This window comes from Triticum aestivum, chromosome 3B, assembly GCF_018294505.1.
Source record: "Triticum aestivum cultivar Chinese Spring chromosome 3B, IWGSC CS RefSeq v2.1, whole genome shotgun sequence".
In the NCBI taxonomy this organism is placed as follows: Eukaryota; Viridiplantae; Streptophyta; class Magnoliopsida; order Poales; family Poaceae; genus Triticum; species Triticum aestivum.
Genome location: NC_057801.1, coordinates 813,482,202 through 813,507,358, shown reverse-complemented (window position 1 = coordinate 813,507,358; position 25,157 = coordinate 813,482,202). Strand labels below are relative to the sequence as shown.

At 45.4% G+C, this 25,157-nt stretch overlaps 1 protein-coding gene across 2 annotated transcripts; it reads left to right on the top strand.

The window, feature by feature from the left end:
• The first annotated feature begins 2,358 nt into the window (after positions 1 to 2,358).
• LOC123072607 (protein DETOXIFICATION 40) lies at positions 2,359 to 18,426 on the top strand. 2 transcript variants are annotated; one of them, XM_044496193.1, is made up of 7 exons: positions 2,359 to 2,691; positions 15,444 to 16,075; positions 16,174 to 16,230; positions 16,331 to 16,569; positions 17,381 to 17,499; positions 17,603 to 17,689; positions 17,965 to 18,426. In XM_044496193.1, exons 1-7 carry the CDS (start codon positions 2,428 to 2,430, stop codon positions 18,043 to 18,045), a joined length of 1,479 nt encoding a protein of 492 aa, XP_044352128.1. In that variant the 5' UTR covers positions 2,359 to 2,427; the 3' UTR covers positions 18,046 to 18,426. The 2 variants fall into 2 exon arrangements, with proteins under 2 accessions (XP_044352128.1, XP_044352127.1); XM_044496192.1 differs by lacking the exon at positions 2,359 to 2,691 and adding an exon at positions 10,442 to 10,813.
• The last annotated feature ends 6,731 nt before the right edge of the window (positions 18,427 to 25,157 follow it).

Genomic DNA, 25,157 nt, shown 5'->3' with positions numbered 1-25,157 from the left:
GTGCGTCTGTCACCGTACATCCATTGCCGGTTCATCTGCGTGCATTATATATAATTAAGTGTGTCAAAAATCATTATAGAACATCATGAATAGATAATTAAAAGTGACCAAATTAATAGAAGTTCATCATCACATTAAAACCAAAGTACATACATAGTTCTCATCTAACAACATAAAGCTCTGCAGAGCATCTAATTAAACCATACATTGAAACTATGTAAAACATTTCAATGCGAAAACAAATGCGATCATAATCGCAACCAAGGTAACAACTGATCCAACGGCATAATGATACCAAGCCTCGGTATGAATGGCATATTTTCTAATCTTTCTAATCTTCAAGCGCATTGCATCCATGTTGATCTTGTGATCATCGATGACATCCGCAACATGCAACTCCAATATCATCTTCTCCTCCTCAATTTTTCTTATTTTTTCCTTCAAGAAATTGTTTTCTTTTTCAACTAAATTTAACCTCTCGACAATAGGGTCGGTTGGAATTTCCGGTTTAACAACCTCCTAGATAAATAAAATCTATGTCACATTGGTCGGCATAATTGTCATAAACAATAAATGAATCAAATAGTTACGAAAATATAATATATACCACATCCGAATCATAGACAGGATGAGGGCCGACGGGGGCGGATACCAAAACCATCGCACTATATAAGATGCAATAATAAAAGTAAGAACATAATACAAGTATCTATCTAAACATACACGTAAGCATATTTTTTCTTTTAGAAAGAAGATAAGAACAAGAGGCTCACCACGGTGGTGCCGACGATGAGATCGGCGCGGGTGATCGACGACGGTGAAGACGGGGACGGCGCATGACGAACCGCTAAACCTAGACAAATATTGAGGAAAATGGAGCTTGGAGGTCGAGCTCGGAGAGGAGAAAACTTAAGTAGTGTGGCTCGGGCATTCCATCAAACACCTTGTGTGCATAGGAGGTGAGCTAGAGCACCACCAAGCCCTCCCCCTCTCGGCGGCTAGAAAAAACAGAGCGGTGTGCTCTGCTCTTACGCGAGGGGGTATATATAGGCACCTCATTGGTCCCGGTTGGTGGCATGAACCGGGACTAAAGGGCAGCCTTTGGTCCCGGTTCAAGCCACCAACCGGGACCAATGGTGGTGGGCCAGGAGCGAGGCCCATTGGTCCCGGTTCGTCCCACCAACCGGGACCAAAAGGTCCAGACGAACCGGGACCAATGGCCCACGTGGCCCGGCCGGCCCCCGGGGCTCACGAACCGGGTCCAATGCCCCCATGGGTCCCGGTTCTGGATTGAACCGGGACTAATGGGCTGACCCGGCCTGGACCTTGGCCCCCTTTTTTACTAGTGCTAGTTCTATGTATGCCGCAAGTTCTACCACCAAAGTGACGTTTCCACCAAGTTCTAGCACCACAGGTGTAAATGATTCTTCTTAATTAACCTACCACATCAAATTTTGTGCCTACTTGACAACCTTAGCACCTGTACATAGTGAAACTAGCGTTGGGAGGGGTCTTAGTGTGTTGCCAGGCTAGCGAGATTTGAGCCCGCGTGTGTGTGTTTCTTGCACTTAATATGTGTTTCTAGTGCACAATGCATCTCCTACCGTAGTTGGTATGGACCATAGCATTGCCGTGAAATTGATGATGATTGTGATGTATCGTGGGGACGACAGGCAAAACAAATGTCCGACTATTTGAACCAGCCTACGTCTGGACCATGCATGCATGGCCATGAAAGGGGTCGCGCGAGTAGCCAAAGCCACACCCTGGACAGAAGGTGAGGGAGAGAGAGATGGGTGCTCCCGTTTCTACTAATCTACTGTATACTACTCCCTCCGTTCTTAAATATAAGTCTTTTAAAGATTTTAATAAAGACTACGTACAGATGTATATAGACATATTTGAGAGCGTACAATAGATTATATATAGACTTATATTTAGGAACAGAGGAAGTAGTCTTGTAAACAAAGCATGCAGGAGTACTATACACGGGCCACCAGAGATTATGATCGTAGCTTGGACCCGGGTTGGAAAGGTGACAGATCCGTCGTTCCTTGGTGGACCTGCGCGCGTGCATCGCGTGGGTGCGAACGACCGCCAGGTAGCGCCACAACGGCGTGGGTCCAAGCTGATAGTGTACCGCCAGGTCGTCGAGATTTCAGCCAACCAAGCCGTGTGGAGCAGGCAGAGGCTACAATAGAGCCACGAACGACCCAAACCCAATCCCAACTCCCAACTCCGTGTGGTAGCTGTCGCATTGAGGGGCAAAAACCAATCCCAACTCCACACTACTCATGCACGAGCAAGCCATTATAAATGTATCACCCACGACCACATACAAGTCAAGTGCAACAGTAGCCCATAACGACGTCTCTTGTAGCTAGGTCCTTCCTGCCAAGGTACGTACGTAGCAGCTACAGCACGGCCATGGGTGGCGCCGGGGACGCGCCGGGGCGGCTGGAGAGCATCCTCGCGGACACGTCGGCCACGCCGGCGGGGCGCGCGTGGGCGGCGGGGGCGGTCGAGCTACGGCTGCTGTCTCGGCTGGCGGCGCCGGCGGTGGTGGTGTACATGATCAACTACGTCATGTCCATGTCCACGCAGATCTTCTCCGGTCACCTTGGGAACCTGGAGCTCGCCGCCGCCTCGCTCGGCAACACCGGCGTCCAGACCTTCGCCTACGGCCTCATGGTACGTGCCGACTCTCTCCGCTCATCTCTATACGTAGCGCAATGCTCAACTCCCTACGTCATGTCCATGTCCACGCAGACCTTCGCCTATGGCGTCATGGTACCTACGCCCCTGCATCTCATCTCTAAATCACTCGCGTGTCGTGTGTACCTTTTCTTGATAGCATGCACCGCTTTCGCTTTTGATCGATCCTTCGAGTAGATCGAAATGTGTAATCTATCAACCCTCGACAAGCACGGGGGTATTCGTGCCAATAAATAAAAACAAATTAGCAGGCACAGGAGTGTTTGTGTTTCTTTGCCGAGTCAGTTACACCACTAGTGCTACAACTTGACATCAATGGATCACTTTAGTATTATAAGTTATGGTGTACACTAAAGTGGACCATAAACTTGACTTCACGGTGTAAAACTCGTTTGTATATGTTTAGGGCGCTGACGAGGCCTCCTATCAGTGACCAGATAGATGATGGGGATAGTGCGTGTGACCTGCTCCTTTTGCAATAAAAACAAATAACATTGAGGAAAAATAGCTACCACGGGGTTCAAAGCCTAGAATCACAAGTTAATATGCATGCGCACATAACCAAATCGGTCGATGGGACATTACGTACGTGCACAAGTGGGATAGATGAATTCTATATCTTTTTGTCCTAGCAGCGTAAATTAAGTCATTCAACTCAAATGAGAAAGGTACCCAAATGGCTCGAACCAGCTACCTCAAGATTTCAGGCATACGCGACTAACTACGAGGGCCGCCATTAGTTTTTGCTAAATAGGTTATTGATTGGGATATATACATGGGGGTGAAGAATAGTTACTCTTCACCCATGGTGACGAATAGCGCGATCCTATATATAGTTTTTCTGGTCTTACAACCTATATTTTTATTTTTTACACCAAATTTTATATATTGAATCAATATGCAAGTAATCATTTATATTCTAAACATAATTTATTTAGAAAGCGATCGCAAGATTACCTCAAGTGAAAAATAACTTATTCTGCACCCTGGATGATGAATGGTAACACAATATATATATATGTATGTATATGTATATTCTTTAGACAATATAATTTTTTACTTATAAGTGCTGCTCATGATTTTTCATAAAATCACAAGTATTTTGTTTCCCAAAAGTTCATAAATTTTTTTGAAATCATAAAAATGTTTATATAGTGCATGTATATTTTGTGTAAAACGTGAATATATTGAATTACACAATTTTTTATTTAAATATATTTAGTTAAATGTTTATATAATTTTAAAAATATTAATATAGTTACAAAAGGTTAATTATTTTATTCAAATTTCCGCGGGTGAGCTAAGGTATAATCTTTATTATTAGTAGTATTTCTTGTTCCTGGGACAACTTATTGTTAGAGAAACTCTAGCAGACCCCGCATCCGGCGCAAACCCGCATAATTCCGGCGATTATACGGGCTAGGCCCATTTTCCTGGCCAGACCAGAGCCCGCATCGATGTCCGGCCCGTAAATTTTTTTGCCGCAACCCGCAAACGCAACCCCCGAGCCACCATAACTGCGGGTTTGCGGGGCAGATGCGGGTCGAAACCCTATCCTCCCGCAGCCGCGTTCCCCTCCAATTCCCCACCGCGCCGCTCGATTTCTCGTCGCCGGTGAGCCTTGAACCACCATGGCCGACTCGGGGGATGAGCCGGAGCGCCGCCGCCGCGCCACATCTGACGCCGCGCGCAAGCGGGGGGCACGTCGGTGGCTCAACCAGGGTGCCCGTTCGCAGCCGGCATTCAACTGACGCGAGCTCGATGAGTTCGAGCTCGAGCGCCCGTCGCCGTCGCGCCTCCTCTGGCAACTGGTCCGCGGGGAGCTCATCCGGCCATGGGTCCGCGGGGTGCTCATCCGCGGGCGCGTCGAGCTCGCGGCTCGTTCCGGTGAAGAGGGAGCCGGAGAAGGCCGTGCCCGATGCGCTGCTGCGCCGAGGCGTCATCGGACCCGAGGACTACCTCCCACCGGGGCAGGAGGAGCTCCTCGAGCGTGTCGTCCTCGAGCGGTCGGCGAGGGATCAGGAGGAGATGGAAGAGTGCATCCGGCGCGAGCTCGAGTACGAGCGGCTCTTCCTCGAGACGGGCCTCACGGCATTGCAGGCGCATGCATCGAAGGTGGCCGACCTGCGCGTGATGAAGGCGGAGCAGGCGAACTCTACATCGAGGTCGACTCCGACTCCGAATGATCGCCGCTAGTGGGCAGCTACCGCAGGAGCTCCGATGAGCTCAATTTTGTTGTAGTGGTGCGGTAGCGTAGGCCCTGTCTAGCATATCTAACCTTTATGTATGTATGTGCCGTGTATGAACTTATTATGCGAAGAAGAACCATCTTGCGAGCGAGCTGCTGCTTAAATTTCTTGCGTGAAATATTTTATTTTAAAAAATAGGGGTTTGTTTGCGGTTTCTAGTCCGCCGCCGCAAAATTTGGCCTGCATAACCGCCCCCGTGCGACCTGCAAACACATTTTACGGATCGGCAAAATGCGAGGTCTGCTAGAGTTACTCTTATTATTGTTTTCAGTATATTTAATCTTTATAAAACTACATTGATATTTTTCTAATTTTAGGAATATTTATTTTAAAAAATTATTAATAATTTGAAAGTAACATTTTAAATAAAATATTAATGCATTATATATTTTTTTTAATGCTTTTGGAAAATGTTTATGTACTTTTAGGAAACAAAAATATTTATGTTTCACGAAAAATCATGTGCATATTTATAAGTAAACTATTATATTTTCTAAAGAATACAAATGCGGCCTCAATATAAAGGAACCATTAGCCTGTGTATAAGAAACAATCTTCGATGCGTGTTGGTTTGCATTATCCGGATAGGAGGTCGCTGGTTGGAGTGCTAGACCTTTTTCATTCGAGTTTAGAATTTTAGTTTATGCTGTTATAAAAAGGGCCAAACTGGTATTGAAAATAATTATTCTCGAAGAGCACGAAATATGATCAGGCCTGGTGGTTAATCGCCTATTTGTAAAAAATGTATATCATTGGTTCGAACTTCAAACCTCTTGGTTGCACATTTTTCATTTGTGTTCAAAAAAATTAATTTACACTCTTAGTCTAAAGAATATATAACTTACTTACCCACTTCAACACCAAACGTCATTGGTTGTTTTGGTAAGGAGCGCGCGGGAGATACCTGCGACTGCGAGTAGGATATTTGAAACCCTATGGTTATTATTTTTCCTCTCAATACTATTTTTGCTGTTTCTAACAGGTGGGCCTCCCAGTGTTACTTCTATGCGAAAAAGAATTGAAGCTTTTTTTTTTTGTAAAAAGAGCAGTCCACATGCCCTATCCCCATCGTCCAATCACTGACAGCGGCCCCAAGCCACGCTGTCACGCGTCACCAGCGTCCATGGATGTATAAAGGAAAAAGTCCAGAACAAACCTTGAACTTGTAGGTGAAAACTAAATCGAACCCTGAACATTCAATCCCTAAAATCAGCACACCGAACTCCACAAATCCCGGTGTTTTTTGAACCTTGAGACTGTTTCGCTGGGATTCGCTGACTTGACAAGTCAAATCAGGCCGGCCCATTAGACCAGTTCCTCGCGCCTCCCACTCTGCCACGGTTTTCATTTTTTTTCCTTTTTTCCTTTGGGTTTCCTTTATTGTTCATCGGTTTTCCTCAGCTTTCCCCCCCTTTGTATTACTTTATAAACTTTTGACATTTTCCAAGTACATTGTGTACATTTTTTTAAGTACATGTTTTCATCTTTTTTTGAATACACAGTAATGTTTTGTCAAATACATGTTTACCATTTCCTAAATGACAATGAACATTTCATAAAACTATACGAACATTTTTTTACATTGTTTAAAAAGTTGCTCCCATTTTTAATAAAATGAAAAAGTATTCTGTTTTCAAAAAGCTGTTCACTTTTTAAGAAATATTCAACATTTTTGTCACACATTTGTTCAGGTTTCAAATGTTGCTTCCATTTTTAATTTTTTTGGAAAGTATTCAGACTTTAAGATTTTGTTTAGTTTTCGAAATTTGTTCCTATTTATTCTAAAAGTGTCCCTTTTTCGAAATTGATTCTGTTTTCAAAAAGTTGTTCATATTTTAAAAAGTACTCAACGTCTCGCACATTTGTTTAGGTTTCAGAAGTTGCTCCCATTTTTTAAATTTTTAGAAAGTGATTGCACTTTAAATTTTTGTTTTGGTTTCAAATTTGTTCCCATGTTTGAAACATTGTTTGTGTTTCAGAAAGTTTTCGCTTTTTCAAAACTGATTCTGTTTTCAAAACGTGTTTGTTTTTTCAAAATTATTAAAAAAACTTAAAAATATTTGCACTTTAATGTTTTCGGAGATTCACATTTGTATGCCCTTAAATACATATTTTTCTAATGTTGACTTTGCTGTGTGGGTCTAAATTGATCGGATCTCTCATTAAAATAGTAAACACCATTTGTTCAAGTGGCTTGGACGAGGAGCTTAGCAGCACCAGGTCGCAAGTTCGACTACTTCTGGTTACCTATTTCTGTGTATTTTTACGTCGCGCCTTATGATAAAGGAAAAGAATAACTCGCTTCGCACGTGCTAGGCCGGCCCAGCCGCGTCGCAATCAACAACAGTTGTCTATTTTACGTCCCATATTACGGGAAAAAAACTTGAAAAAAATCTCATTTTTTTTTGCGCCTCTTGGGCTGGCCCAATGGCTTCTGCAGTCGACAATACCCGGATTCAACCTGCCAAGTTGGAAATCCCTGTTTGGGAACACTCTCAAGGTTCAAAATAGACCGGGATTGAAGAATTTAGTGTGCTGATTTCAGGGATTGGAAGTTCAGGGTTCAACTTATCTTTCATCTACAAATTTAAGTTTATTTTAGACTTTTTTCATGTATAAAAACGAGTTCTGCACCATATTTACACCGCAAAGCCAAGTTTTTGCACCACTTCAATGTACACCATGACTTATAGTAGCACTGAAGTGACCATACATACCAAGTTCTAGCACACCAATGGTAAATCCTGCTTGGTATAATCCGGATCCAGCACCCCCGGGTCTACGTAATGTTTCATGTTTGTTTAGTGTCCACCGTCAAGCTCGTGTGTCAATGTGTCATGGGTTCGATTTGTTTATGGAGACGAGGTCAATTGATTGCAAAACGATACACATACGTCGACATTTTTTATCTAATGTGGCTAGATCTCAGTTGATTGACACTTAACAAAGTCTCAGCCAAATGACAGAATATAAAAAAAATTACACGGGTCTCCACGTCTGATCTCATGAATATAGCATCGACTGGGACTTTGTTAAGTCTCAGTCGACTGAGATTTAGTAACTCCGTTTTTATCAAGTCATATGCTAAATATCGAGTTTTCAATCAAAGAACATCGATTAACCGCCAAGGTAACCATCCACCTCCCTATCAGCCCGCTCACACATATATAGCCACCCAAAGAGAAAACACGGCTGGCTCACTTTCGGGCGCTATCTCACTATCGTTGTGCCAACATCGAAGGAGAAGAGCCACAGAGCCGCACTCTCACCACCTGAAGGTGCCAACCATCGATGCTCGTCACCATCACATGTTACTATGTATCGTTGACCCGCGCCGTAAATCACAATCCATGGTCGCTTCCCCTGCACATAATCAAGTTGTGCAGATCCCCAAACTGCCAGTGTGGCCCTCCTTGCCGCCAGCCGCTGACTCCCACGACACACTATGGTCGCCTCGTCCACTGGTGGATCGGGATGCTAGGCGTAGATCATTCGGGTATGATTGACCACCACCATGCGCCATGCGATGGACGAGGGAAGTATCATCATCGAGTCTTGAAAGCCACCAATTATAGCATCCATTTTGATAAATAACACCGGCTTAGTATTGAGTGTTCAGCTTAAATACATGTAGATTCATTTCTTATCAGTTTAACATTTTAGGAGAAATAATTAGAACAATATCATGGAAATTTGCATCAACAGCTAATAGCATGATGAGCAGAGCACTCAAATAAGGTTCTTAAATATAAGCCTTTTTTGATATTCCAATACGGCCTACATATGAAGCAAATGACTGGATCCACGCTCTAAAATATGTCTATTTGCATCTGTATGTAGTCCGTATTAAAATCTCTAAAAATGCTTAATTATATTTAGAAACGGAGGGAGCATCCCCTAACGAAAGAAAGTTTTTTGTGATATAGAAAGTTAGCATAAGATCCATCCTATCACTTAATCAGTGTTTCTAGCGTAATGTATTCCAGACATAATTGCCACGGAAACTACGTTTCTGTATGCAACATGAAGCTGGCTAAAACGATGGACGGCCATGTTCGTCCCCATGTGTACGCGCATCATATCGCGGCACATCACATGCATGGTGTCCATACACACTCAGGTAACCTACCCACTCCCCCACGGATCGATCGGGTGATGAAGGAGAGCCACCGGACTAGCAAGGTCCTTGAAAGGTATCGCGCCGGTGTGGCAGAGGCAGTCACCACCAGCTGCCATTGTCAGCAAGTGGCAGGCCGTCGACAGCGGGCGCGCGAACCTCGTGGGTATGCGTGGACGGCGACCTGGAAGGCCGGCAGGCCGTGGTGATGCCAGAGCCACAGCGTTGGGGTCCCACCGTCAGCGCGAATCCATGCCTACCAGTTATTAGCAACGGGTAAGAACAACAGACCCAAATGGACACTAATTGTGTCCGCTTTTCGTCCATTTGGGTCGACCTGACAGATACCCATGTCCGTTTTACGTTTGGGTCGGCGTTTGCGCCCAACGCCTGCCCAACCCATTTTTTGAGTTTGCGCCGGGAAAAATAGAAACACAAGCATTTCAAAATATAAAAACTTTATTAAACATTAATGCCAACTAGGAAGGTCGGCGAAAGTCCACGCGTCCACACTACATTTAGTTAAACTTAAAGAAAACAGAAAACTAGGCGCCCGCAGCCCTAGGCGTCATCCTCCTCGTCGGCGGCGTCGCCGGCGGCGGCGTCATCGTCATCGTCGGGGCCGGTGAGGTCGACGAGGGTCGGCCCCGGCCCGGCCCAGGGGAACCCCGTCTCCCAGGCACGGCCGATGTCGACCGCGTCGGTCTGTGTTGCCGCGGGTTGGGCCGCACGGGCAAGGCGCTCATGTGCCTCGCGGCGCTCCTCCTCCTCAACCTCCCAGCGCTCTTCCTTGGCGTCGCGCTCGAGCTGCTCGAGGTACTCACCCTCGCGGCGCTCCTCGGCCAGTCGCCGCTGACACCAGTGCTCAAGGTAGGCCGCCTCCTGCGGGGGAGCAGGTGTGACTGGATGGGGACGGGTGTCAGCGGATGACGACGACCCGGCCGCACGCGTGGACTTAAAGAGGCCGACCGCGGTCGCACTAGTGGGCCCGATCTAGCCGGCCGTCATAAATTAAGCTGACCGCTGTAGTTGGTAGGCCAGCTAGTGGGGACGCGACAGACACCGAGAAGGCGCGCGAATCGTCCGCTTCGCGTCCGTGCCGACACATTTCAAGCGCAATTTTGGCCGGAAATGTGTAGGCGCGGACGCCAGACGGACACAATTTGAATTTGGGTCGGTGTGTTGCGCCTTCATTTTTGTCTGCATCGACCCAAACAGACACAGGCGAATAAAATAGGTCGTCCCATTGGAGTTGCTCTGGCAGACTGACGACCTGGACGGCGACCGCGGCGTCAACGTCGAGAGAGAACACACGCGCACATACACCACCATATATACGAGCTAGCTTGCTACTATTGGCCATAGCTCCTCGCTCGCTGCGCTAGAGGAAGCCGATAGTCGTCTCTACTCTCTTGTCCCTAGCTAGCTACCAAACCTGGCGAGCATCATGGCTGGCGGGGACGAGCAAGAGCAGGAGCATGGCGCCGCATCGTGCCGGCTGGAGAGCATCCTGACGGACACGTCGGCGCCGCTGGCGGAGCGCGCGTGGGCGGCGGGGGCGGTCGAGCTGCGGCTGCTGTCGCGGCTGGCGGCGCCGGCGGTCGTGGTGTACATGATCAACTACGTCATGTCCATGTCGACGCAGATCTTCTCTGGCCACCTGGGGAATCTGGAGCTCGCCGCCGCCTCGCTCGGCAACACCGGCGTCCAGACCTTCGCCTACGGCCTCCTGGTACGCGCCTCCCCTCACATCTCTACGTCGTCGTCGCTCCGATCGGGTCGGTACACCCAAATGTTTGTGTTTCTCTGGCCGGCGTGCTTGGATCCCATGGCCATGCTGGTTGAGAGCAGCACATGTTGATGCTCGGTAGTACGTAGATCTTTGAGAGTTGACGGTCGTGGATCTTGCCGGCATGCAGTAGTCCCCGGCTGGCAAGCTGGTGGCCACAGATCAAACCCACCCACCCACAGCTTAGATTAGACCAAGTACGTACTATTGTTTCCAGTTACAGTAAGTAGTGGATTAGATTCTGGTAACCCGCAGATTAGATTGGTGGGAGTAGATTCTTGTCGATCGTTAGTAGGGCCGGATTAGTGGAAGTACACCAGTGGCTTTCGCGAGAGATCTACTCCCTCCGTTCCTAAATATAAGTCTTTGTAGAGATTTCACTATAGACTACATACGAAGCAAAATGAGTGAATCTATACTCTAAAATGCATCTACATACATCCGTATGTGGTCCATATTAAAATCTCTACAAAGACTTATATTTAGGAACATAGGGAGTATGGCACATGGCAGGCCTACTTGGCACAAGCCAGTCATTCATTCATGGCGACTTGGCCCCGTCCTACCTGCTCACTTTCTAGCTCGCTCGCTAGCAGCCGCAACAATTGACAATGCATGCGTACGTGGCCATCTATGTATTTTGGACTGTTGTCGTCGCGCACATATACATTGGGAGGACATTCTCCTCTCTTAATCAATGGCTAGGTGATGGCCACAGCCCACCCACTGCTTAGATCCACGGAGCGTGACATTGATGTTTCCTACCTACTACAGTACATGTCAGAGACGCCGGCTATTGACGTTGCCAGTCACTACAGTAGATCACATGGTTATTGGTGGGATTATGGATGGAGTGTGGTCTCTATGGTTGGCAGGCGTATTTGGCATAAGCCAACTCATGGCTTGTATTCCGGATTTGGCCCGTCTTGTACCACATAGTAGTACTGCTCAGTAATTTTTTTGTAAGACGTTTTAGAGTGCATGACTGTCATCTTATATTATGCCAGTGAGGGATAGTTTCCTTTAGAAAAACTGTAGGAATCTCCTGCGCATAGTTTATTATGTTATTAATTTCTAGATAAGTAATAAAGTTCTCCCTCCGTCCGGAAATACTTGTCATCAAAATGAATAAAAAGGATGTATCTAGATGTATTTTAGTTCTAGATACATTCCTTTTTGTCTATTTTGATGACAAGTATTTTCGAACGAAGGGAGTAGCTTCTTTCGTCTACTAGTGTAGTGTGTTCACTTAAGTGAAGGCGTGACTTTAACCTGCCATATCAGCCCCATCATCTCTCCCAAATTCTAAGCAGAGCACGCCGTACGCGGGGTGAATATATATGGTTTTTCATGATGGTGTACTGCCAATTACTAATTCCTAAGCAGAGCATATGCTTGTTTAATGACGTGACCTGTCCCATCAATCATAGACTGTTGTCATCGTGTTTATATTTCTCCTCTCTCTCTCAATCATCCAACCAACCAACCAATCAATTGAGAGCGTACGTAGGACAAGAGCCAATCTCATTAGATTATGGCGAGAGATGGATGGATTGATATGCCTCGTCGGCACCTATACGTCGCCCTACCTAAAAAAGGTCTCATGTCATTTTTGATAAAGGCATTTTTATTATAACTTCAATTTTAGCATTGAGCTCCTCCATCCATCTTCAAAAAGGGAGGAGTGTCCTTGCGCCTGCGAGCGCGTCCGGGGAGAAACCCTAGCACCGCCGCTGGCGAGCCCTCCCTCCTTCATTCTCCTCTCCCTCACCGCCATCAGAGGGCGCGCCGGGCGAAGCTCGGTAGGCGTCAGCGGCGCCGGGGCTGCTCTGTCTCCTCAGCGGGGGCCTTCGGCGCGGTTGTGTGGCGACGAGCTGGTGCCGGTTGGCGGCGACTTCGTGACAGCGGCGTGATAGGTGTGGCGGCGGTGGCTAGGTAGCGGCGGCGTGCGCCATGGCGGGGCCCGAAGGATCGGGCGGTGGCGGATTCCTCCTCCCGTCGTCTCTGGTGCCTCCGTCCTCGGCGTCTGCGTTGATCCGGTGGGTTGGGCGACGAATCCTGCCTTTCCGGTGGCTGGCGGTGCCGTCCGTGGGCTGCGGCGGGCTGGTTCGTCGGGGGCAGGGGTCTCCATCGTGGGGCCTTTTCGTCCTTACGGCGTTCGGCGTGATGTTTGGGGGTTGGTGTTGGGTGGTGGCGGGCTGCACGGGTGCGTGCCTGGCCGCTCCGACGCCGGGAGCTTGCTAGGCGGCATAATTTGGGCAGTGGCCCGGGGTGGCTGCTGCTCCGGCCGTGGATGGCTCCACGACGGCTTGGCAAGTCGGCTGTGGTGGCGACTGGCATGTCCTGGCATCGGTTCGTCTGTAGGCGGCTTGTGTCAACCTTTGAACCTCCTCCTTCTCCTCGTCCGGACGCTACGTTCGTCCAAGGGCTGGCCTTCTCCCAATTGCGGTCCGCCACTCATCTCGCGCCCGATGCGTTAGGACCAAGCTCGTCTCGTGCACAGTGCAACAGGACTGAGCTCATCTCGTGCATGGCGCAGTAGGACCAACCTCGTCTCACGCACGGTGTTGCAGGACCGAGCTCGTCTCACGTCCGGTGCTGCAGGACTGGTCGATGGAAGCCACTTGTGGCCGGCTTATTGGGTCTCGGTGCTGGTTTCGCCTAGGGTTGCGAAAGGTGGGACCTTTCCGCTCGTACCTTTGGTTGGGGTAGCAGCCGGTCTCGCGTGAGGTGGTGTCAAGGTCTTGGATGCCGGGGCGGCGGCCCTGGTGGTGGTTGCGCAGTGCTCTTGAACAGAGGTCGTGGCTTGGTGCTGCAAGGTGGCCATGGCCGTGTGGGCGGCAGGTAGCCGGGGTGTGGCGTTCGGTGGCGGTGAGTGTTGACCGGGGTGAAAACCTGTTCTATCTTGGACGGATCGATGGCGGCGAAACTCGTTCCCTTCTTGAAGGCGTCGTCGCAACTCTCGTTGCCCGTTGTGCGGCTTCGGGGGAAACCCTGATCCTCTGAACGGGCGGTGGCGGCGCTCCAGTGTTGTATCCTTCCTGAAGGCGCCGCCTTGGAGCCCACGGTTCGTCGTATGCGGCTTCCTCTCTTCACAGTTGTAGTGCTAGCGGTGGTGTTGCTGCGCTCAACACCTATGTATCATGCCTTGGGTGTGTGCGTGGATGGTGGTGGCGTGCGTTTGTATTGGGTGCTTCGTGTTTGATGCTTTATATATAAAATGGGGCGAAACCATTTTTTAGTAAAATTTAGCATTGGACGGATTCATATCCCATGTCATTTGGAATGTTTGTCCTCTAATCAAAACTCTAAAGTACTATTTTGACCCCACTTAGTTGTAGTACGAATCATGATGCTGTAGCTGTCAGCTCATTGATTTTCCAAGGACGCTGCACATAAACGGAAGACTAGGGACCAGATGCACCTACTCTGTAATCACGCGAGACACAGATTATATGCGGCTTTGAATTTTCAATGTGCTTAATCTATTGAGATTGACAAGTCACCTTGGTTGTTGATCAACAGTTTCTCTTCACTGTTTAATTTCCATTTTTTCCTTGATTGTTTTGGTGTTATTTACCTTAGTCCTTATTTGTTAATTCATTAGTCTTAAAAGCTATTTTGTTTGTTTCATATATTATTGTACAGTTTACTTAGTGTAATACTACTACTATATATAAGAAGTCTGCCTGAAAACCGAGCAAATCAATCATGCATCCACCAAACGGTGAACCACTTGAAAATCTTTCCTTGTTTTCTTCAAAGCACTTGCACATGCTGTTTTCCTAAGAAACATACAAAATCGTATTGCAAGTTATGTCAGAATAATAATTAGAGGACATGGAGGGAGCAATATGAAACTCATAATGATGAATTTGATTAAGAGAGGCGAAGCTCCATGAAACTCTATTAAGTTTTTCATTAGGCACACAATATACCAAGTCGCTTTGAATTTCAGGGAGCTTGTTGAGATTCATAAGTTTCCTTGCTTGTTGCTCAACAGTTTTCCTTCACTGTTTAATGCTCATTTTTCTTCATTAATGTTTTTGTGTTATTCAGTACCTTTTTCCATATTTGTTAATTAATTAATTTTATAAGCTATTTTGTTCATTTCACATGTTTTTGTACATTTTACTTAGTGTTACACTGCTAGTATAAGAAGTCTGCCCGGAAACCTAGCAAATCAAACACGTTTAGATGCTCTTTCAAAGAACATACTAAATTGTTTTGCAAATTATGTAAGATGAAAAATTAGAGGACATGGAGGGAGCAATATGAAACTCTTTGAAACTCGTAATGATGAATCTGATCAAGAGGGATGAAACTCCATGAAACTTCAAATGAAGACAAAAGAGGAACCGAATTAAGGGTGTAGTGCTACAACACATTGCACTTGGATAGATCATTGTGAACCATAATCACATTCGATATTCTGAAAAATAATAAGCTCATTTCAGTTGTGCCTTACCTTTTTTTCTGTATGTAGTCCTAGTTTATCCTAAATCTAAGGTACAAGTTAGCTAGAATTGCCGTTTGTGACAATCCTAACAATTATGACATTACATGTTTGCAGCTGGGCATGGGCAGTGCAGTGGAGACCCTCTGTGGGCAGGCCTACGGTGCACACAAGTACGACATGCTCGGAATCTACCTACAGCGCTCTGTCATACTGTTGGGCTTAACCGGCATACCACTTGCTGTGATGTACGCTTTATCGGAGCCACTCCTCTTATTGATGGGACAGTCACTGGAGATAGCCCACGCCACATCGATCTTCGTTTACGGCCTGATTCCTCAGATCTTCGCGTACGCCGTCAACTTCCCCATTCAGAAGTTCCTGCAAGCCCAGAGCATCGTCTTGCCAAGTGCTTACATCTCGACGGCAACACTCGTTCTACATGTGCTGATGAGCTGGGTGCTCATGTACAAGGTTGGCCTTGGGCTGCTCGGTGCCTCATTGGTGCTGAGCGTGAGCTGGTGGATCATAGTCGCCGCGCAATTCGTGTACATCGTCGTCAGCCCGACATGCCGGCACACGTGGACAGGGTTAAGTTGGCAGGCCTTCTCCGGTTTGCCGAGTTTCTTCAAGCTCTCCGCCGCGTCTGCCGTGATGTTGTGCCTTGAGGCATGGTACTTTCAGGTCCTGGTGATCATTGCTGGATTACTCCCCAACCCCGAGATTGCCCTGGATTCCCTCTCTATATGGTGAGTATCACTGGACATTAAGTCTTACTATTGTTCCTAGTAATCAATCTTCAGAGTTGGGGCTGATTAAATTTCATGTGTTCGTTTGGCCGGTACAGTATGACGATTTATGGTTGGGTGTTCATGATCTCTGTTGGGTTCAATGCCGCTGCAAGGTTCGCAAGTCTATACTCAAAGGCCTTGATAAACATTAGCATTGACTACTGACAACTAGGTAAGTACTCAAACTAACTAATTGATACGTTTTCACTTCAGTGTGAGAGTGAGCAACGAGCTTGGCGCCGGCAACCCAAAGTCTGCATTTTTCTCTGTGTGGGTCGTGACTGGAATCTCTGCGACAATCTCTACCATCCTTGCTATTGTGATCCTCTGCCTTCGCAACCACATTAGCTACTTGTTCACAGATGGTGAAGCAGTTTCGGATGCGGTGGCGGATCTCTGCCCATTTCTCGCCGTCACGCTCGTTCTCGGTGGCATTCAACCTGTACTGACAGGTAATTTTAGACACTTTTGACATGAAGAACATGTGATTTCTTGATTCTTGACTAGTCTATTAATACAAAATTATAGAAAGGGTAGATGGCAAGTATATTATTAGAACAATAGGAGCCCATTTCTGTTTGTTTAACATTACAGCTCCTGTGCAATTTCATTTTTTAATCCATTCTATATTTTTCCATAGTTACTAAATTATAACGTACCATAGTATTGCGAGATGACCTTCACCTATATTTGAAATGACTCTAGACTCTTTCGTATTTGTGGGGCAACTGCGTCATATGTGTTAAACATATCTCCAATTTATTTATAGTGCAAAGTTCTCTCTCAAGTTCTAGGCTAGTCCTTTATAGTTCTATCGTGTTTTTTAGGACTATAGTAGGTTTCCCTACCATGGTTTTATTAGTTTGTATAGTATTATGTACAAGAAAAGAACATAGTACTATCTTTTCACATAAGAAAAGGAAAAAAGAAAGAATTGATACTACAAGATGCAGAGCCTTAGGAAAAAGAGAATCAAGGTGCAAATGAGGGAAACATGTCTATCATGTTTTGAGATATAAATTTTTTCGTAACGAGATAACACATATTTTAGGGATATAGTTGGTTTTTGTACTGTGATTAGTTTTTATAGTATCAAAATACAAAAAAAGAATAGGGTTATACAAGGTGTAGGCCCTTAGTGGAAAGAAGTGAAGGTACAAATGAGGGAAACAAGTCTACCATGTTTTGTGATTCATATTTTCTCTCTTGAGATACTACATATTCATAATGATTGAAATTTACTAACATGTGTGGAAACATCAGGTGTTGCTGTTGGATGTGGATGGCAACAATTTGTTGCCTACGTGAATGTCGGCTCTTACTACATCGTAGGCGTTCCACTCGGTGTTGTTCTTGGGTTTTTCTTCAATCTTGGCGCAAAGGTGATGGATCTGGTTGTGAAAATTTTCAAATATATTTCGTGATGGAAAAATCTTCAGTTATGTGTCCTAACGTATGTTAATGGAATCATATGCCTGCTTGAAGGGTATTTGGGGTGGTTTGATTGGGGGAACGGCCTTGCAGACAGCCATTCTGTTGTGGGTCACCATAAGAACTGACTGGACAAAAGAGGTATTCCATGCTATTAAACCTATAGTGCATAAATTGAATTTACATTTCCTTTCTTTTGTACAATAGTGTAAATGATGAATACTAAATTAATTCCCTGATGACCAAGGATACAATCAAGCTTTCGTTGTCGCCATATATGTTGTCATAAATGTAACATGCACATATATTGCTTGATCATCACCATTCCTCCACCACATGATTTAGAACCTTCTTCATACTGCGTTGAGAAAAATACACTACTAAACTGTATTGGTTAACTTTTCTACATTCTTCAGGTAGAGGAGGCACATAAAAGGTTGAACAAGTGGGATGGTAAGAAGGATCCCCTTCTTACAGGATTCAAGGAAAATAACTAATAAGTGGGTGAGTCTAGATGTGTGTTTCCATCTCAACGGCACATAAGCATGCTGGTTTGGAGACTCGCTGTTAGCATGGGGGGTGGGAGGGACCGAATTCAGGTGTTTAAAATCTCATATATATTTATGTACCGATTTGGATGACATGCCAATGTTAGGCTTGTTAATATATATTGTAGTCTAGGTTGACAGGATACATCTTTCTTTCCTCCGAGTCTCTATGTTGTCGGTCTTTCACTCCTTCTTGTAAGGCCATTATTGGTGACTTTGTAATACATTTTGTAATTAGCTGGACTATATGCATCCATGACAATGGACAAGCGGGTAATGAAAAGAGTGAAGTTTTGGAGACTGGGCTTTGGTGAGCTTGGAATTTGAAAATGTTGAAAAAAGACTACATTACATCATTTTCTTCTTCCTACGCACACATGTTGGCTGACGCCTTAATTACTTGACATCGCGTGCGCAAACCTTCATCACACATATCTACGTGCACTACCAGCCATGCCGCAGCCGGTGTGTTTAATCGGCTAGCTAGCTCCCACAATTGCAAATGGCTAATCCAGCGGTTGTGCATCCCAAATCGAATAGCACACAAGTGCAGTGGTTTACGCGTCGCATTCCCGCACCGGCAAAAGAAAGGCTCTCATGTCTCTAAGGCCCAAGGTCAGTTTCAACAAGTTATACTAAGTGGCGCTCTTTATTGCATTGGTTTCGATGCAATTTTTTCTAGTGCCTTCTATAGTGTTATATGACAAGGTCGTCGCTATGAATTTAGGGCAAGGGGCATGTAAAATGGGGTCACATTTATTTAAAATTCATATAACCAACAAACTGACATGACTAAAATATACTCCCTGATGGCTTCATGGGTAAGGACGGTAGGAGCGTCATGAAGAACATGCAATGGTGGAACGAATCAAAGATTGGGCGGAGACACTATGAGCTTGGGATGGAGATCTGGTGGCTCCGGATGATGAACTGGTGGACTTATTGTCTCCACACAATACACGATCGCACAAGATAAAAAATTCAAAAAAGAACATGCTTGGCCCCGTGTAGTTCTCCCGGGCTACACACGCGGGGGAGGGGGATCGCCGCTGCGACATCTCGAGCTTTGTCCTTAGCATCTCCTGTCATTGCCGTGGTCGGCCCCGCATGGGCCATGCCCTAGGCAGCAGCACACGACGGTGTGGCCTCTCTTTCTCCATCACCCCTTGATGTTTCCTTGCTATATTATGGAAAAAATGTTGGACCCACAAGATCAAGGATTTGTGGAAACTGGCAAGAGAAGAATTCTCCCTCAACGGGAAGCAAGGATATCAATTTGCAGATTTCATCTATGTGTCCAATGATCAACCCTGCTTTCAACTAAGAATCTTTGTCGTTGGTCCCCGACTTGTCTAGCTAGGGTGTCAACCTCACTAGATTTGCTAGTTACAAGGAATAATGTATCAGCATGTGCGAATAAATTTGTATGCAAATGTAAAAGATTCCGAATATTAAAAAACAGAAAATGTTGAAAAGAAATTGTACTTATGAGGATAAAAGGACCGAGATCCATACATTCACTTGTGACATCTCTCCAGATAGCATAGTCAAGGTATTCAAATTACAATTTTGTATCGGTTAAATTGCAATGTTTATGCTTATACATGTTATGACTGCATGTATCCATTACGTCCTTAATTAATAGAACACTTAAAAACATGCATCTATAGCTACTACTCCATTCAAAGACCAAAATTGTTCATACATCTGAAAATATTAGTCATAAAACAAAATATGGCATTAAATAAGTTGAAATAATGCTGATAATATATTCTCTTTACCATGAGCTCTGCACCGCGGCAATTAGCTAACTATCTTTTAATTCTCTGTGACAATAACACAATACAAAACCCTTATATATTACTTTCACCAAGATATATACTACTTACAAGGTTAATCCCAACGAATGCATACCACTCTCTTGAAGATCATTCTTCTAAATGGGTCAAGAAATAAACTACTAGACCGAAGAGGATGCACATCTTTGAATAATGCAGCAAAGAAAAATTCATATATAATCAGATCATAAAAGCAACAATTCATCACACCGCAATAAACATATCAAGATTACATCAATATGATCACAATCATATTACGCGGTTCATGTGATCTTTACAATGAAGAACGTGAGAGAGTAGAAGCCACAAAATTACTATTATGGACACATTGCCACATAACTATTGTTATGGACCTGTAGTCCGCGCATGACTACTCACATGGTCATCGCACTACTAGGGAAGGCCTTATACACAGAACTTTAGCAGTAGCGCTGGATGAAATAGGGCGCTACTGCTACTTAGCAGTAGCGTGTGTCAATAGAAGGCACTACTGCTATTTACATAGCAGTAGTGCGGCTGGTGCAAAAAGCGCTACTCTAAAATTGCCCCACCGTTTCCGCGAAGCTAAGTATAGTAGTAGCGCGTTCCCTTGAAATGCACTACTGCTAGGTAGTTTAGCACTAGCGCTTTCCCCGAACACGCGTTACTGCTATGTAGGTTACCCACTCCAACTCTCACTCGATCTCCCATCACTAGTAGAAAAAGGGTCAAATGTGAAGCACATTAGTGCCGGTTTGATTTTTAGCCGGCACTAATATGTCCATTAGTGCCGGTTCCAACGGCTAGACGGCCGCTCTCATTAGTAGCAGTTCGTGGCGAACCTTTAGCACTGGTTCGTGCCACAAACTGGTACTAAAGTGAGTAGTGGCAGGATGTTGTCAGTCTGGGGCCCCTCCAGCACCTTTAGTACCGGTTTGTGTTACGAACCGGTACTAAAGGTCGTCCTACATAAACCCTTCATCCACCCGAGCTCGCTCTGTTCTTCCTCTTTCCCCTCTCCTCCTTTGTTCTTCCCCTCTTCCTCGAGATCATCACACATTTTGCCCAAAATTTGTCCTGATTTGAAGGCCCCCATCCATTCAAATGATCACAAAGGTTAGCAACTTTGTCCTTTCATCTCTCATTGCTAGATTAGCTCTTGCAATGCTTTGTATAGTGATTAATTTGTGAGTTTAGTAATTTGGGAGGAATTATATGTGCTAGTATTTGATTTATATGCAATTTGAGGTCAAAAATAACACTTAGTTTGCATATGTAGGTGTGGTTTACTTAGTGCCTTCTAAATCTCCGTCGTAACCACCGTCGATCTCCCGCACCGTCCCGTCGTAGGCACCGCCTTCTGGTGAGGCTCTTGTTCATGAATGTTTTACATTACCAAATTGATGTTTGTGTGATTTGGATATATAGTTACTCGTATAATTATCTTACCCCTACGTTGTTTGTTATACATAGTGCCATGGTTTTGATATCCGTCCCCATCGGCCCTCGTCCTTGTTATGATTCGGATGTGGTATATTCTCCTTTAAAACTAGTTGTTGCATTTCATGTTTATGACAAATTATGCCCATCAAGTTGACATGGATATTTTTATCTAGGAGGTATGTGAACCGGAAATTCCAACCGCCCCTATCATCGAGAGGTTAAATTTAGTTGAAAGAGAAAATGAGTATTTGAAAGAAAAATTGAAAAGAATTGAGGGGGAGAAGATGGAATTGGAGTTGCATGTTACCTATGTCATCGACGATCACAAGATCAAGATGGAGAAAATGTGCTTGAAGATTAGAAAGAAATATGCCATTGATAGTGAGGCTTGGTATCATTATGCTGTTGGATCAATTGTTACCTTAGTTGCAATCTTGATCGCATTTGTTGTTGCATTTGAATGGTTTAGCTAGAGAGTTATTTGTTTGTTGCATTTAAGTGTTGTATGAACTATATATATGTATGAACTTTATGTATGAACATGTATTAATTTGGTCTATTTGGTGTTGTGTAATGAAGATGAGCCGACAATGGATGTATGATAACCGATGCTCTCCCGAGTTCATTAATGGCGTGCACACTTTTCTGCTTGCCGCTGAGGCAAACAAGCGGGCGGATGGTTTTATGCCTTGTCCATGTGCTGGCTGTAAGAATGGTCACAATTACTGAATGTCAAGAACCATTCACGTCCACCTATTTGAGTCCGGTTTCATGCCCCACTATAATGTTTGGACCAAGCATGGAGAAAGAGGGGTTATGGTGGAACACAATGAAGAAGAAGAGGACGACAACAGCTATCCTGGCCATGGGTTCCCTGAATACGATGATACAACAATAGGGGGAAGAAGCTGAGCCGGCAATGCGGGAAGAAGCTGAAGAAGAGGCATCAGATGAGCCCGCTGATGATCTAGGTCGGGCCATTGCCAATGCAAAGAGAAACTACGCAAGTGATTTGGAGAAGAAGAAGTTGCAGCGCATGTTAGAGGATCACAAGAAATTGTTGTACCCGAATTGCAAAGCTGACAAAAAAAAGTTGGGCACCACACTGGAATTGCTGCAATGGAAGGCATAGAATGGTGTATCTGACAAGGGATTTGGAAAGTTGCTGGTAATGATAAAGAATATGCTTCCAAAGGACAACGAATTGCCCGAGAGTACGTATGAAGCAAAGAAGGTTGTCTGCCCTCTAGGGTTAGAGGTGCAAAAGATACATGCATGCCCTAATGAATGCATCGTCTACCGCGGTGAGTACAAGGATTTAAACGCTTGCCCGGTATGCAGTGCATTGCATTATAAGATCAATCGCGATGACCCTGGTGATGTCGAGGGCGAGCGCCCCAGGAAGAAGATTCCTGCCAAGGTGATGTGGTATGCTCCTATAATACCACGGTTGAAACGTTTGTTCCAAAACAAAGAGCATGCGAAGGCGATGCGATGGCACGGAGAAGACCGTAAGAAAGAAGAAAAGTTGAGAGTACCCGCTGACGGGTCGCAGTGGTGAAAAATCGAGAGAAAGTACAGGGGAGGAGTTTGCAGGTGACCCAAGGAACGTATGGTTTGGTCTAAGCGCAGATGGCCTTAATCCTTTTGGGGAGCAGAGCAACAACCATAGCACGTGGCCTGTGACTATGTTTGTATAACCTTCCTCCTTGGTTGTGCATGAAGCGGAAGTTCATTATGATGCCAATGATCATCCAAGGCCCTAAGCAACCCGGCGACGACATTGATGCGTACCTAAGGCCATTAGTTGAAGAACTATTACAGCTGTGGAATGGAAAAGGTGTACGTGCATGGGATGAGCACAAACAGGAAGAATTTGACCTAAAGGCGTTGCTGTTCGTTACCATCAATGATTGGCCTACTCTCAGTAACCTTTCAGGACAGACAAACAAGGGATACCGCGGATGCACGCACTGTTTGGATGATACCGACAGTATATATTTGGACAGTTGTAGGAAGAATGTGTACCTGGGACATCGTCGATTTCTTCCAAGCAGGCATCCCGTAAGAAAGAAAGGCAAGCATTTCAAAGGTGAGGCGGATCACCGGACGAAGCCTCGCCACCGTACTGGTGCTGATGTACATGATATGGTCAAAGATTTGAAGGTAATCTTTGGAAAGGGTCCTGGCGGACAACCTGTTCCGAAGGACGCTGACGGACGCGCACCCATGTGGAAGAAGAAATCTATATTTTGGGACCTGCCATATTGGAAAGACCTAGAGGTCCTCTCTGCAATCGACGTGATGCACGTGACGAAGAATCTTTGCATGACCCTGCTTGGCTTCTTCGGAGTGTATGGGAAGACAAAAGATACACCAGAGGCACGGGATAACCAGCAACATATGCACGAAAAAGATGGCGTACATCAGGGTCATGCCAGCTACGCTCTTACCAAAGAAGAGAAGGAAATCTTCTTTGAATGCCTACTCAGTATGAAGGTACCATCTGTCTTCTAGTCGAATATAAAGGGAATAATAAATATGGCAGAGAAAAAGTTCCAGAACCTAAAGTCTCATGACTGCCGCGTGATTATGACGCAACTGCTTCCGGTTGCATTGAGGGGGCTTCTACCAGAAAACGTTTGATTAGCCATTGTGAAGCTATGTGAATTCCTCAATGCAATCTCTCAGAAGGTAATCGATCCAGAAATCATACCAAGGTTACAGAATGATTTGGTGCAATGTCTTATCAGTTTCGAGTTGGTGTTCCCACCACCCTTCTTCAACATCATGACGCACTTCCTAGTTCACCTTTGCGAAGAGATTAACGTTTTGGGTCCTGTATTTCTACACAATATGTTCCCCTTTGAGAGGTTCATGGGTGTCTTGAAGAAATATGTTCATAGCCGTGCTAGGCCAGAAGGAAGCATCTCAAAGGGCCATGAAAATTAGGAGGTCATTGAGTTTTGTGTTGACTTTATTCCTGACCTTAAGCCGATTGGTGTTCCTGAATCGCGGCATAAGGGTAGACTGGATGGAAAAGTCACGCTAGGAGGGGATCAAATAATATGTATGGACGGGCATTCTCTCACTGAAGCACACTACACAGTTCTACAGAATTCCGCCTTGGTGGCTCCGTATATGAAGGAACACAAGAATTTTCTACACTCCAAACACCCGGAACAGTCTGACGACTGGATTACACATGAACAAACGAGGACTTTCACTGGTTGCTTGCAGAAACGTGCCATGCATGATGGCGATAATGAAGATGACATGTACTCGCTGTCCCAGTTACCATCTTCGAATATAATGACTTTCAAAGGGTATGAGATAAATGGGAATACATTTTACACGATCGCCCAAGATAAGAAGAGCACCAACCAAAACAGTGGTGTCCGCTTTGATGCAACAACCAACACGGGAAAGGAAACATATTATGGTTACATAGAGGACATATTGGAACTTAACTATGGAGGTGGTTTGAAGGTCTCTTCGTTTCGGTGCAAATGGGTCAATATGACACGAGGCGAGGTAACGGAAGACCCGCAGTACGGAGTGACAATAGTGGATCTCAACAATCTTGCGTATGCAGACGAACCATTCGTCCTAGCCAATGATGTGGCGCAGGTTTTTTGTGAAACACATGTCTACCAGGCCGAGAAAAAGAAAAGATAAGGAAGCGAATGGATCATACGATGAGCCAAAGCGCCACATAGTTCTTTCAGGGAAAAGAAACATCGCCGGAGTGGATGACAAGACAGACATGTCCGAAGATTATGAAAAGTTTGATGAAATTGC